Source organism: Cyprinodon tularosa, unplaced genomic scaffold (genome assembly GCF_016077235.1).
Source record: "Cyprinodon tularosa strain WSP-4 unplaced genomic scaffold, ASM1607723v1 ctg33, whole genome shotgun sequence".
Lineage (NCBI taxonomy): Eukaryota > Metazoa > Chordata > Actinopteri > Cyprinodontiformes > Cyprinodontidae > Cyprinodon > Cyprinodon tularosa.
In genome coordinates, this window is record NW_024039041.1 from 3,544,208 (window position 1) to 3,560,047 (window position 15,840).

Genomic DNA, 15,840 nt, shown 5'->3' on the forward strand with positions numbered 1-15,840 from the left:
TGAGTCTAGATCCACATATAGGTTATGATCCGACTATAAATAACAACATCTGTCACGATATAAACACCTGACCCACACTTTGTAGTCTCCGCTGCTTTGTTCTTGTTGAGAGCCATTCGTTCTGTGCTGAACACCAGCAGGAACATCTGTCTTCATGCTGTCACTTCACCGTATAACTGTCACACTTTATGGTGCTGATCCTCAACTTGACGTGAGCAGCTCCGCTCCTCCTTTAAATATCTACTGTCTGTCTAAGGGAGCTGCTGCCGCAGTTCAGTGAGGGTCGTAAGGAGGAGAGCAGGAGGAGGAGGACGGCTGTAAGCGACTTTTCTTCAAAGAAGCATCTGAAATCCAGTCACAATGCAGGTACAGAAGGCATTTCTCACTTTTCAAAGGTGCAACCAGCATGTGGATGAATATATTCATTATTCTTGAGAACCCTGTGTACGTTTTTGATTTATCACTTGGAGATTTAATACACTGAATTTATTTGAAAGGGACACAAATTCCAATATGCAGCTTAAAGGGTTAAATTCTTTATGATGGAAACTACATTTAAGTATCAACTTACAGTAAAGTGCCTGAAATTTAAGATGCATAAAGAAAAGTGTGCATGTGATATTTTATTCAGAGAGAGAGATTGATTTAGAGAGCGTATGATTTAAATTAATAAATGACGGATACAAATACCTACATTTATTTGCTGCTGTTACATGAGAGGCTACAAGTCTGCATACGGGGACAGAGCTTGTGACAGAAGCTCTGAGTGGCCAAAAGCCTACTGTACCATATGTGAAGATCAGCGGTGAGCAGTTTCCCACTGAGTTCATAACCCTTCAGATGAACACATGGAGGATCTCACCATGCAAAACAAATCTTCATGTTGGTTTAAAAAGAACCCTTTTCTAATTTAAAACAAAGCTTTCAGGAAAGTGCATGCAGAAAATACATATTTTAAGGGAAAAGTAATGTATGAGGCTTCACTTTCCACTTCATGCATTTTTAAGAGTATTCGTGTGACTGCAATGAAGGCTCGTATGCACGCCGTTTACCTTTCATGTGGAGGGTTCAGGTAGTATTTAGTCATTGTCAATAAAGTCACAGTGGTTATGCACCTCAGCATTGCAGCTGCAACTTTAATCTTTTATTGATGCAAATTATTGAGCGGCACTTTGGATGCTGTATTGTCTCTACATTCAAATTGGGATAAAAATGAGTCATGTGCCTTTTAAATAGCATAACATAATTTAAATAGCAATTAAGTTATAACATCTAGCTGTTATATTGGTGTTATAAACTGTCCACTTTGATTGGTCAAAGTAAAACCTCAAACCATGAAGACATTTGTAATAATCTTTGCTCAAATGGAATCTATACTAAAAGAGGAACATATATGTATAAAAAAGATATTAACAATGTTGTTCCATCAGTTGGGTTGTTTGGTATTTGAATATTATTAGGCTCATTAATGCTTAACGTGACACTAACGTTTGCATGAGTTCCTTAGTAGACTCTTGTTTTATGCAATTGGCAGCTTGCGAACTGATGTGTTTGTCTCCATTTAATCATGTCTGTAAAATCTTATATGGATTCAGCCTTTTGTGTCATTGAAAAATCAACACAAACATAAAAATTGTTACATAAAAACCTCTGAGGTTTTCCCCAATCCAGATTTATATTTATTTATTTATTTATTACTTTTTTTCCCCAAATATGAAACCGCTGATAGAATGGCTTTATTCTATAGTTAAGAATGATGATGATATGCAGAATCTTATGCAGGATATATATTTCTGTGTATGACTGAATTTGGATTAAACTGAATTTGAACTAAATTTTATATTCTATAAATGAATTAGTTCTATTATCCTCATAAGGCACTTACAGACTGCATTTCTTTGGAAATAAAGATACTGCGTTCAGCTCCCTTGTTTTAATCTCTGCAAAATCGATTCAAATTATCATATAGCAAATGTGTTTTAACATAATATGTCAGTTCATTTCAATATTTGCTGCTAAGCAACTCTTCCTTCTGTTATTTGATTTAGTCACTGTAGTGTGCTAATCTGATTTTCTTATGTGCAACTTTTCCTTTCTAATAAAACCAAAGCCATAAAAAAAAGCAAAAAAAACTATCTTTTTTGCAAAAAACAAAAAATCAGATGTTGAGGTCTAAATGGCTTTAGGCAGCTGCATTTGGGAGCCAGGACCCAAATAATTGCCTGCTGCTTAGCACATTTCCCAGCCTCCCAACAATCACATTCTAGAGCAATCTTGAATTAAAAAACTGAATCATTTGGAGATGTAGCATCGCAAAAAATTTGATAGAATAGTTTGGTTTCATTTTGCTTCTGTAAAGTATGGCTAGAGCATTAAAGTCATCCCCAGTCTCTCTTCTTCAGGCAGAGAAGAAGGCAGTGGATGGTGATTTGATCCCTGATGCCAATGGCAAAGACCCCGGCCCAGGGGGACAGACCGAGGACTCAAAGTGGCAGAGACCCCGGTTTTCCCGCAAATCACTGATGAGATGCTGCCTTGTCAAGTGGATAATCGCTAGCACCACCCAGCAAGGACCAGGTAGAGACCGTGGCAGCTGCTGCAGGGGAGGCTGAATGGTTTTAATTCAATCCAAACATCACGAATTCCATTAACAAATGTTGAAACACATAAAACACATCCCTACAAAGGGTGCAAATAGCTGTTGTGAAGTGTTCTGACAAACTCCAGAAACCAGAGCAAGAGTTCAGCACGAGATATCTGTTCTGACTGAATTATTACTTTTCCCTCGCGACTCATGAGGAAAACCTCCTTCTTGTCTAGCCACTGTCAGCCAAAAATCCTTAAGTAGGTTGGCCAATCAGCATCGAGCAGCCAGCTTCACACTCCGCCCCTGCTCCGTAGACCGTTTAGGAGGCTGAGCCTCAAAGGAAGTGACGTATTTTGACATGCTGGCCAACCAGGGCTAGACTTTCTCATTGCTTATTTCAATAAACCGATGTTCAAACCTCAACAGGGATTTGTCATAGATGCTGAACAGCAGCGTCCTGCTGCTCCAGAGCAGAGGCGAGATCACGTTCGAGAGCGGGCTCAACATCTGATTAAAATGCAACATACTCATGAAATCAGCCGCATTTTAGTGCATATTAAATGCAGTTTAATGGCTACATTAATGAAGTTTGAAAAATACATTTTTGACCAATAATTTTTAGAAATTAACAGGGGAGGTTTAGCCTCCTTAGCATTCAATGAGAAATTGCCACAGGCAGAGACACAGGAAATGAGATTAGAGCAGTAGGATGCCCTGAATAATAAAACATCATGAGAGCAGAACTGGAATATTACAGTTGGGATGTATGCTCTCAGTCTCACAGGCTACAGAATGAATCAATTTAGCAGCATCTGCTTCATCCATTGCATATTTTAAATGTCACCATTTTCCAGTGTTTTTTTTAGCCAAGGGCATTACAGTATGTTTGCTGGTATCTAAGGCTATATAATCTGAGTTGATCTGTCAGGAAATTGATCAAAAATCTGTAATTTAAAGGCATAGACTTCACTGTAGGTCCTTACCTCACAGCTTCTTTTCCATTTTTATTATTTCCAAATACACAAAAAAAGGAATGTATGCTTATTTGCATTTTATTTAAATACATTAATATAACATATTGACATGTTTTTTTTTTCCATAGATATTCCCATTTGGTTTATTTAAATGATTGTTTACTCTCACTAGTATATGTTTTTACACTTGTTCATGTTGCAACTACAAGCATTTGGGATTTCACGAGACAAAGTAGCACATTGCTATTGCCAGCTTTAAAGTAAAAGATAATTGGTATTTTTTTTTTTTATAAATAAAGCATGGCTTGCACATTCATTCAGCTCACTTTAAGACTCCTAAATGTGGTCCACTGCAGCTAATTGGCTTCAGAAGACATTTTCCCCAACTCCATATAATCTAACTTTAGTATAAATCCAGTTGATCTGATCATATGGGATCTGTTGTGGGACAAAAGTATTTAGCTATTCACTCCAGTTAAATAAAGTGTGTCAGTGAAACACTTCCCTACCCAAAGCACAAAACAAAAAGAACAAGAAAGAGTCTAAATGTTTTGAGAACTACCTCTTATTATGGCCAGACAATCCCTAATAGTTTAAGCATCCCCCTCTCTCTTAGCAATGTTTTGGCCTTGGAACACCTGGGCCTGAATGAATACAAAAAAAAACAAAAGTTAATTTTTAATTTTTAAGTTATTTATGTAGGTATATAATAATAATACATAAACAATTCAGTGTAGAATAACACTTCATGCAAATGCATGCTTTGAATACAAATTTATACTTTTAAAGGTTTCTTTGATGTAAAAGAACTAACAGATATTTTGCCCAAAAAAGACTTACAGTTGCTGTTTTAACTAAAAGTTGTTTGGGATTTCTTAATTTAGATGCATTACATCCTTTTTGTGCTTTTTTTGTAAAAGATTTGACCTCATTTGACAAACATGCACTACATATTGGGACCTAACAACGAAAATCCAATTAAAATGCATTAATGTTTGAAGTTGTACCAAAACAAATTTTAAGTGTGATAAATACCAAGACTTTATAATTAAAAGAACTAAAGGTCATAAACTTTTGAACTGATATAGCAAATAAATCTGCAGTAGATCCATTAATCTGTGACCCAGAGAACCAGGAATTTTCTTCCAAAACGATTGATGGAGAAAATTATTACTTGTAAAATATTCTGTTTAGCTTTCCAATAACTTTGGCGCCATCTAGTGGTTTCAAAACCTCAAAGCATATTCTGTTTCAACCATTCTTTGCTTTCTTTTGTTGTTAGATTTTTTTTTTTTTTACTGAAATCTTGAGTCTTTTAACATTTAGCACAAGGCTGCTCATAGAAATGAATATTGTGAAAATAAAATAAAAAAAAGAAAATCAAAGTTATATATGAGAAAAGAAGTGGCTCCTTGTGTTAGATGAGTTAGGTTAGCCTCTTAGCTGTAATGCTTCTTCCTCTGCATTCATTAAACCCTGATGATGAAGCTGCAAACTGCTTCACCTGCATATTTGCGTGCTTAATTCACCGCTCTCCATCCATATTTAATAAAAGATAAGGTATGGATCAGCACTTATGATGCATTAAACAACACACCGTTGCATTATATAGCTTAAAATTTATATCAAAGTCCAGATCCTGCATATACACTGCATCACTTTCATGTAAAGTAAAACTTATACAACTGCAAGAAAAAAGAAATGCATTCAGCTTCAAAGCACTGTGGGGGTTTTTTCTGGCATGACTAATCTAACGGCTCAATCATACATCTGCCTTTTCGTGCTTTCCTTTGTGGTTGAAGGAGATAAACTAAAACATATTTCAGTGAGTGCAGTAAAAAACAACTTTTTCATTCTTAAGCAACCATGTTAACAGCCGTAGCCCTGTTATAGGACATAAATAAACATATTATAGGGGGAAACTGAGTCTCACATCCCACATTCTGCTAACATGCAAACTGATATTTAGTCCTGCATTAGTATTGACTGTCATTTTGACTTTTTTCTATAAAATCCAACCATTTAAGTAGCTAGTTACTAAAAAAAACCATGTCCTTATATTAGTACCATACCATACCATACCAACTTTATTTATGAAGCACTTTATGCACCGGACAGGACCAAAGTGCTGTACACAATCATAAAATACAATAAAATTATAAAATAGAGAAAAAACGAGTGTAAAATACATATTAGTATACAAAAAGAATAAAACAAAGTAAAACCTCTCAAATTGTGCTAAAAGCCAAGGAAAAAAGATAAGTCTTAAGAAGGGACTTAAAAACAGCAAGAGAAGAGGCCTGTCTTATGCTCAGAGGCAGATCATTCCACAGCTTAGGAGCTGCCACAGAAAAAGCACGGTCTCCTCTGAGCTTGCATTTTGTCTTTGGGACCCTCAGAAGCAACTGATCAGCTGACCTGAGGGAACGGGAGGGTGTATAAGAATGCAACAGCTCAGACAGATAAGAAGGAGCAAGGCCATTAAGAGTTTTAAAACAAATAAAAGAATTTTAAAATCAAAAGCAGATGATAAATCCAACAACACCAAAACAACAACGTCACCTGAATCAGTTGCTAAAAGTATATCATTAAAAACTTTTAAAAGGGCTGACTCTGTGCTATGAAATGGTTTAAAACCGGACTGAAAAACCTCTAATATATTATGTTTATTAAGATAAGCCATTAGCTGATTACAGACTACCTTCTCAAGAATTTTTGAAATAAAAGGTAATTTAGAGATAGGTCGATAATTTGCCAGAACAGTAGGATCCAAAGCTGGTTTCTTAAGTAGAGGCTGGAGAACTGCATGTTTCAGAGCTTAAGGAACAATGCCCGAGGATAAGTTACTATTTACAAGAGCAAGGACAGATATTAGTGTGTCTGAGAACATGATATTTTTTTTTTTATTGGTAATGAAAAGCGTCCACCCTTTAAGTAGATTAGTAGCTGATCATTTTAAATGGAAAGAGGTTTTGAAGTTCTGATTTTATTTGGTTTGGTTAGAAAATGACTACTTCTTCTGTCTTGGCAACTCCAGCGATCCATGCTTTTATTTCATCTCACTTAGATCACTGTAATGAACTTTATGTTGGAGTGAGAAAGAGTTGCATGAGCGAGTAGCTTGTCATTCCTTTCAAAGCTTCTAGCCATTTTTACTCTCTCAGTCCGTCAGGTCAAGTAGCTCCTGCAGGTACCAACGTCTCTAGGAGGAAGGTTACATGTTGCAAGAAATTGTATTTGGCTTCTCTGGAATAAACTACCCCTGCATATTTGAAAGGCCTTTTCACTGCCTTGGTTTTCAACATTTGCTTGTTTTTATTGGATCTGTTGTAATAATCTTTAATTCCTATGTAGTATTTTCATGTTGTTGCTTTTTGGATGTCTGCAACAATGCACAACTTTGTTTAAGCTGTGTCTTTTTTTTTAAGGGCTTTAAATCTAAAGTTGGTATGATGCTGTGTTAAGTAAATATAAATAAAAATGGGGATTGTTAGCCTGAAATTGTACTGCTAGGCTTTTAAAGCAGCTTTCTATGCAAGCTGTTCTGGCTAACTGTTGAAAGAAAAATAATGTTGGTGTAAGGAGAAGATGAAAGTCAGAAAATTCAACAAACAACTGCTTTGGAATTGCCTATTTTAAAATTTGGGGTGAAATACATTAGAATTAGCTTGGTTGCAGCTTTGGCCACAAAATTCAGTTTACATGTAACCAAAACAGAATTGACAAATCTATGCTATCATTTCTTTGGGGTTGGGTCTGATATTGGTTTATGGTCTTTTGATGGCCTAAACTAAAGCTACAACCAACACAAGTAAAATTCCTAACTTGCATAAGCCGTGCATTAAAATGCATACGCTGCACACTTTCTCTGCCTGTTCCCTGACCAATATTTTAAGTCCAAATGATTGATTAGCACTCCCTGATACTTGAACTGAGTCCATTAAGTTTTGCAGACTCACCAGTTTTCAACTATGCACATATTCTTCTTTACTTTCAACTGTGTTGTAAATGTGCTTGATCAAAGCAGAGGCATTGTGTAAAATACTGTTCTACACTGATGCTCAGCCTGTAGTAATAAATGCAGCACTATATGCACCTCTCTGAAGTGAACGTTCACAACATGAATACAACTCATTGTTTTTCATTATATTGAAAAATATTCAGTAACCGACATCTTATGCTTGTGTTTGATTAAAAACCACTTTACTTATTGAGTGTATCAGTCTGGAGACACAAGTACATGCTCATAGGCTCATTTGCACTAAGTGCTACTCACATCCCTGCCATCAGCAAATGTGGATCAATGCTTGGTTTTACAGTTTTGCATCACTGAAATGACGGGGCTCTCATGGAGAGACCTGACTGCCAATCACAGACCATTAGTAATGAAATTCCTTCACCAACAACTTCTACAATCACTGGCACCACCCTTAAACCCACATGTAAGCACACACCTGCTTCACAACAGCTGAAGCTTTGACTTACTCTGAGACAAACCTGGAGATGGAGCTAGGATGGATGTTTTTGCAAATAAGGAAAACTTTGGATTTTCTCAGAGTTTCACATTTCTGAATTGCATTTCAACTGAGGTGCGCATGTTGAGTTTGTCCGACCTGGACAGCAGGATGTTCTGCAGTCATACATTGTTGGGATTTTTTGGGTACTCGGTGGTTTAAAACATCGTACAACTACCAAAGCTGGTAGAATAGCTCTGATTTACTGAAGGAGGTTAATGGATGAAGTAACGGATGTTTATTTCTAGCAAAAGCTGCTCAAAAGAGCCACTTAGAGAACTATTTTTTTGTTTGTGTGACGTTTTTAGAGCTTACATCTAAGTGAATAATGGGTTTGCAGGGAATGGAAATAATTGCAATTGCTGTAGTTCTTGGACTTTTTATTGTTGTTCTCAAACAGTTTGGGATTTGGGAGCCTTTATCACTGGAAGGTAAGAGCAGGGTAAATGTCAAATATTTAATAACTAGTAATATGAGCTTTTCTCTTTAAAAGTGAAACTTTTGTTAATGAAATATTTCTATTTGAGTCTAAAATCCACAAATTCTTCCTTTTATTATATTTCTCCATCAGCAATGTTTTATATATTTCTAATTAAAAATAATGCACAGTGGAAATATTTGTTTATATATTTTCAATGTTTAACTCACATTTCTTTTCTTTCCCTATCATTCCTTCATCACTTTCCTAACCTCTCCTTTGTCTTATTCAAATCTAATCATGTCTGAAATCGTAAAGATGGTGAGTAGCTCCATCATCATTATCATCATCAGATTAATTTCTTCCCATTAGTCCCTTGAATGTATTCCTCCTAAACTTCTATTCAGTTTAGCTAAAAAGATTTGTGATTAAAGAGCAGTAGACTTAACTTTTTTTTTCTTTTTTTACATTGTGGACATCTACTTGTCACACGAGAGCAGCTAGTAGCAAACATTATATCTAAAAGCATAATCAAAAGTGAAACAACAGATACATTGTAATAAAAAGCATGGCATAAATAAATTGGTATAGAGTTCGCTTTAAAAAAAAAATTATGATAACCGCAGAAATATTCAAATGTAAAATAAATTTAAAAGAATTTAAAGTATGTACCTAGTAAAGAATATAGAACCATTCATCCATCATCTATACACATTTATCCTTTACAGGTCTAGGGGGAGGGCTGGGATTGGGGGTCATCTGCAGCAGTAATAGGGTGAGCGCTTTAGAACACCCTGGACATGTCGGTAGTCCCTTAAGGGTTAATACATAATACAATTATTCCAGTTTTGTCATTTAATAAGTGCTTTATTGGCCGAAATAGCCGTAATCAAACAATAAAAAAGTGGTTATATAATTTATTAATACAATACTTTAAATAAAGACATATAAACATATATCAACTGAATAAATCAAATTCAAAAAATCATTTAGCTGTAAATTTTTGTATTAATTTTATTATTTGATATTTATTTTTACTCGTAACTATTGCAATTCATATAGTATAATTTGTAGCTGATTACCTTTCACAGGTTTAAAGTAGCACTGTATAATTTTGAGACATGTATTTGCTTAATTTTAGGATATATTAAATGATTTTAGGTCAATATAAAGCGTTTTGCATGTATATATGCAGCATGCAGGGAACCCTTCTCCAAAAACTCAGCTATGTAACCTGAGAGAGTCAGATCCATCACTGAATGAGTCGTGGGACAAAGAGGGCTGCAGTGCAGCAGTCAGAGCACCTTTAACATGAGAGCTGCCCTTAAAACAGTTGTTGAATTTGTCAGTATTTAATTCATGTTTCATTAGTTTTTTCTCTGTATTATAAAGATGTCCTATTTTCAACAACCCCTTAACCCAAGATTTTAATCCACCATCTATTCTACCTGGACTAAAGGCGTCATTTCCGATTATTGGGCTAAAAATTAAAAGCAAAGGTGTTTCTTTTAGAAAGAAGTTTACCTGGTACCAAACTTTATCTTCAACATCTTCTTATCTTGATAATTTTAGAAATGCTGTTGGTCATAACTTTAGCAAATAGTTCTATATAAAGCAAATTTGTCCATTTAATAAAATGTTGACCAAAAACATAATGTTTAAGAGCCTCAAAGGGAAATAACCATTCCACTCTGTCAAAAGCGTTAATTTAATGACAGCACTACTGCACTATTTTTCCCTTTTTTCACTTATTATATCTAGAATATCCCTAACAAACCTTTCCTACCTTGTATATAGTCATTGTGAAATTTAGTAATAACATTTGGGATTATTTTTACAAGTCTGTTATATAGAATTTTATACCGAATGCTTAGGTCTGCACAGGGCCATTTGCAGTAACATATCAGTTGTATAATGAATTTTGTTTCAACTGCTGGAAGGTGACTGATGACCAGTGCAGAGTTAAATAAGCTTTGGTCCAATATTCCATTGCTGTCTGAGTAGCTCGCCCGGTTGAAATTTTTCCTCAAGAAAATTGCGGGGTTTTTCTCACCGTCTTCAAGAAATTAAACTGCTCTCCACCTACATTTGTAGCTTGATGCGCTCCTCTTCCACTAACTGCTGTGACTGACAGACTCACTGACGGCATCTGTAGCCAATGACAGTTACATGGAGGGAGTGTCGGCGTAGTGGGTTAGAGCAGTGCAATTCTGCTCTGGGAAGGTTGCAAGTAGTCAGTTCGATCCCTACAGCCTGCACTCTGAGCAAGACCCTTAACCCCACACTGCTCCCCGGGTGCCGCACAGTGGCAGCCCACTGCTCCCCAACAAAATGGGTTAAATACAGAGGCAAATTTCTCAAATGTGAGATCAATAAAGTTAATTTACTATTACTATGATTATAGCGACAGTGCGTGTTGATGGTGCACAATGCGTATGCCAAGGTCCTCGAGCTCCTCTTTTTTATTAGATAGTTTTGGCTCTTCAAATTTCTTTATTTCTCTCCAGCATTTTTAATTGTCATTACACTGTTACAAGTACAGAGCAACGAAATTAACCCTCTGCATTTAACCCATCCCCTTGGGGAGCAGTGAGCTGCTTTTGTGCGGCACCCGGAGAGCACCATGGTGTTAAGGGTCCTTTGCTCAGGGACCCAGAGAGGCAGTCTGTGGGAGTGGGGCTCGAACTCAGAACCTCAGGACTCCAAGCCCTATGCCCTATCCACTAGGCAACCACTTCCCACCCCAATGTTATACACCTCGCAGTTTTATGGGAGACCTAGATCATCGTCCTACTTTCAGTTTCGGTGTAATTTATGTTTAGAGTTTATAATTCACAATTTAGGCAACATATAAATAAAAAAAAAAATAGAGAGGACATGACCTCAGTGTCCTCATTATTGTTAAGAGCCCTGGGTCTGCATTTAAGAGACAAACTGGCCCAGAATGTTCTCATCTACTGTTTGGTTTAGCTGCTTTCAGAAGCTAAGTAACCCAGACAGCTGTTGTTGCAGACATCTCAAATTGTGCTCTAACCATAAGTATTTTTTTATTAATATTTAGCAATCCTGATGTATAGAAATATTCCTCTAATTTCTTAATGTTGATTTATAATAATTTTACGTTCTTGTACATTTCTTTAGCAACATAGCTAATTGTAATAATTAGTGAAAGAGTGAATGGTTTGTTTATGAGGACCAAAAAAAAATTATCGAGCTGGTCCAGAATCCTGAGAAAAAATCGTGAAAAAACTAAAACGCAAAAATCGAACATAAAGCAATGCTGGTTAGGAATAGAAAGAAAGGATACGAAGTCTAAATCCAAAAGAACAAGGATAAATACAGGAGGATATGAGTAATAACACTTTGTGACAAGAAGGTGTCCACAATAAGTAGATAAAACATAAACTATGTTTATGCACTTAAAATATATCTTTTCTCTTTAACATACCTACATGTTCCCCTAATCATACCCTTCTATCGAATTTATGAGAACATTTTAATCAAATGTTCTCATCTCTAACCAACCACCCATTCCCCATCCTTCTTGTCTTATCTTCATTTTTCATCTGTTTTCCTAAAGATGGTGGGTGCTTTTATGTCATTTTAGTTTTCGAATATCTTACCCTCCTCCCTTCATTTGTTCAGATTTTCTTTCTTTCTGGTCTTACTGCTTTTTCCTCCCTCTTTTCTTTCTCCTGTCTTCCACCTGTTTGGTCTGATTCTGTCTGGCAGACAACATTGACAGTGACCTTGAGCTCTCCATGGTGAGGCACCAACCTGAAGGCCTCGACCAGCTCCAAGCCCAGACGCAGTTCACCAGGAAGGAGCTCCAGTCTCTCTACAGAGGCTTCAAAAATGTAGGGGAGAGCTCAACACAGCAGGAGTTGCTCATAATCACAAACATATTTCGATTTTAAAATGATTTTCAGATCTTTCTGGAATTAAAATACAGAGTTTTGTTTTTTGTGTATTTTAAAAGACGTCAATTGCTGTACCTTTGCACTTGCTGTCCCACAAACGTATTGGTATCACTGGTAAATATTTGTACGAAGCTACTGTTACTGATAGCAAGCTTGTTTTTGTTTTCTCATTAGTTCTTAACTTGGAAAAACATTCATCTTGCTGTGAACAGTGGCTAAGAAAGCAGCTCCTCACTGTCGCCTCATTTTATATCCCAAGGAAAGATAAAGTAATAGATTAATGAAATACGCGCTAAACACTCAATATTAATAAGAATTTAGCAAAAAAAAGAGCTTTATTGTATGAAGGCGTCTGTTTATTTTCTTGACATGGATTTATGGTGCTCCGATTAAAGGTTAGAGCATTTAAATGTTTTCAGAAACTGTGTCACTATAGCACTAGCAGCCCATTACTTACCTGTCAAAACTAACAATTCAGTGGCATTAATTTAGTAATCAAACAAATATGAAAGAGGAAGATTTATTTTCAGCAACAAGATGATTCAAAGTGCTGTGTGTGTATATATATATATATATATATATATACATACACATATTTCTAAAAAAAAAAGTTACCTACTGACAGAAAAAAAATGTATGTTCTCCATGTAAAATTTAAACCAGTCCTGTTTTGCGCCAGAAATGTCAGTTTGCAAGCACTCTAATAAAATGAAGTACTCAACATTTTTAAATGCTGCACTAATGGTCCAATAATACCATCACCAAAAATAAAAATAAACTAGCCTTGCATTCAGAGGTTTAAAAATACATACACAGCTCTTTAAATGCTTACATTGTTTATTCCTTTTTGGTTTTTTCTTTTTTAATGAATAAATGCATAAGGGAAGCTTGTTGATCTGTCAACAGGAATGTCCAAGCGGATTAGTGGATGAAGAAACTTTTAAAACTATCTACTCACAGTTCTTCCCTCAAGGAGGTACAGTAACTATATATAACCTGAGTCTCATGCCAACTGCTGTTTGCCTGAGTGTTCCTGTTCTAAAGGTCTATTTTAAATGTGTTAGATATTTTTTAGTGGTAGCCCACCAGTGTAGCATAATGGTTGAACATACCATAAGAATATTTTGTTTTAGCAAAAAAAACATAATTTTTTATACCATTGCATTGATTTCCATGTTTTCTTTCAGATGCTACCACATACGCTCATTTTTTGTTTAACGCATTCGACGTGGACAGAAATGGTTCCATCCGATTTGAGGTGAGTCAATCAGTGGCTGCAGTTTTGATCAAATCTAACAGCTTGACCATTTTTTCAGCAGCTTCCTTCTTTGACTCTATGTGCTTAGTTGAGGTTTTATCCTCTTGACCAACAAAGCATTGTGAACTTTGTCCAAAAACCCATTGCCGATTCTTTGCAGAACTGCTGAGAGTCTTATGTCTACGGAAGAGGATTAGGGCCACTGAAAAAAAAAAGTTAACTGATTTTTTAATTTTATTTCAGTTTAATATGGGGAAAAGGTCAGAATTCTGAGATTAAAGTCAGAATTCTGAGGAAAAAAAAGTCAGAATTCTGAGATTAAAGACAGAATTCTGACTTTTTCTTCCCATATTAAACTGAAATAAAATTAAAAAATCAGTTAACCTTCTTTTATTTTTTCAGTGGCCTTAATCCTCTTCCGTATGTCTCTAGTGCTTTTGCATATCTGTAAACCTTTTCTTTTTTATTGTCATTTTATTAAATAGCTCAAGCTCAGTTTGACTTTATCCAGTCAAAACATCAGTGAACACCAGCTTTTGATTCTTTTTACAGATTCTCAAATGGATCCAGTTCTGGACTTTTACTAGGCCATTCTTATACATGATAATGCTCTAATCTACAATAAATCTCCTAACACCAGTGCTCTGTACACTTTGAAGACTAGTACTTGTAGCTTTGGATGTGTGTTTAGGGCCCTTGTCCAGCTGGAAGAGGACTTTCTGCCCAAGTCTAAGTCTTCTAACAGCCTACAACAGATTTTCTTCCAGGTTTTCCCCACATCCAATCCAAATCCCCTCCCCCACCTATCACCCCTGCAGTTGACAATGTACCTATTGGCTGTTTCTTTGATTAATATTCTTTACAGCTTTCTTCCAAAGCATTCTGATGTGTTCCTTGATATTCATGGTGCTACTTTTGTAGTATATTCTCTATTAAACCCCAGAGTTCTTTATCAAAACAGCTGGATTATTTCTCAGATTAGATAACACACATGCATTTACAAATTATTTCACTTCTGAAGGCATTTGACTGCTCTTATTTAGGTTTATCAGAGTGAAGGATTCTGAACTTACACCACGTTTCAGATTTTTTTTCAAAGTATGTTGCGGTTATTAGGCAAAAGGTTGGCAGTCCATGTGCAATTACTTTTTTTTTTTGCAAGACCCTGCAGCTGCTTACAGCAAACTAAGAAAAACATTTCCATCTCAATCACAGGACTTTGTGTTGGGACTCTCTGTTTTACTGCGAGGTTCTGTTACTGAGAAACTTCGCTGGGCATTTAATCTTTATGATATCAACAAGGATGGCTACGTAACTAAGGAGGTAACAGATCTAATGGAGCAAAAGCTTTCAAACTAAATACAGTTCATTGTAAAAACCTGTGCATTCATTTTGTGCCCTGCAGGAAATGTTGGCGATTATGACCTCCATATACGACATGATGGGCCGGTATACCTTACCCAGCATACGAGATGATTCTCCCTTTGACCATGTGGAGAAATTTTTCCAGGTGCACTAAAACTATTTTTTTATTCATATATATAATTTTCACAGTAAATATCTAAAGCATAAAAAATAAACCTGTTGGTATTTTTATATTAGTACATAACTTTCATTTCTTAGAAATTTTCTAATCTAATTAAATCATGAGGTTACATTAGCTTTACTTATTTACTATTCTTCTCTTGTCTTGTGAATTTATTCATCTGTTTTCTTAGAAAATGGATAAAAACAGAGACGGAGTCGTGACAATAGAGGAATTCATAGAAACTTGCCAAAAGGTAAATTATCCCCAAAGCGACAACATTCACCAGGCAGTAATTACCAAAATCAAAAGTGTTTTTCTAATATCTTCTTTTTTTTTCTCAATAGGATGAAAATATAATGGCTTCCATGCAGCTCTTTGAGAACGTCCTTTAGTTTCTGTAGGGAAATTTTCACCTTGTGACGCTTCCAGTTACAGCCACAGGCTACAGCTCCTAAGCATATCCACTTATCTAAAGATGATTTTGGACAATACATATAGGACACATGTTCATATAGTCTAGACAACACAGATTTCCCGTAAAATGTGAATATCTAAAATAGTATCCACCAAATCACATTAAAGCATTTCTTTTTTTTTTGCATGAAAGTGTTTTTTTATGTGGAAAATATCTCTATTACAAG

General features: G+C 35.8%; 1 protein-coding gene across 3 annotated transcripts; it reads left to right on the forward strand.

Moving 5' to 3' along the window:
- Positions 1–90: 90 nt before the first annotated feature.
- LOC119789029 (calsenilin-like) lies at positions 91–15,791 on the forward strand. Of its 3 annotated transcripts, XM_038293778.1 has the most exons (10): positions 91–366; positions 2,403–2,577; positions 8,812–8,814; positions 12,226–12,350; positions 13,320–13,389; positions 13,601–13,671; positions 14,887–14,994; positions 15,077–15,181; positions 15,390–15,452; positions 15,544–15,791. In XM_038293778.1, exons 1-10 carry the CDS (start codon positions 361–363, stop codon positions 15,589–15,591), a joined length of 774 nt encoding a protein of 257 aa, XP_038149706.1. In that variant the 5' UTR covers positions 91–360; the 3' UTR covers positions 15,592–15,791. The 3 variants fall into 3 exon arrangements, with proteins under 3 accessions (XP_038149706.1, XP_038149707.1, XP_038149708.1); XM_038293779.1 differs by lacking the exon at positions 8,812–8,814; XM_038293780.1 differs by lacking the exons at positions 91–366; positions 2,403–2,577 and adding an exon at positions 7,831–8,506.
- Positions 15,792–15,840: the final 49 nt, after the last annotated feature.

Excerpts from the sequence above, each read along its gene's own strand:
- LOC119789029 (XM_038293778.1), top strand. Across the intron at positions 13,390-13,600 it reads ACAGTTCTTCCCTCAAGGAG|ATGCTACCACATACGCTCAT; the intron begins GTACAGTAACTA and ends GTTTTCTTTCAG. Across the intron at positions 13,672-14,886 it reads ATGGTTCCATCCGATTTGAG|GACTTTGTGTTGGGACTCTC; the intron begins GTGAGTCAATCA and ends TCTCAATCACAG.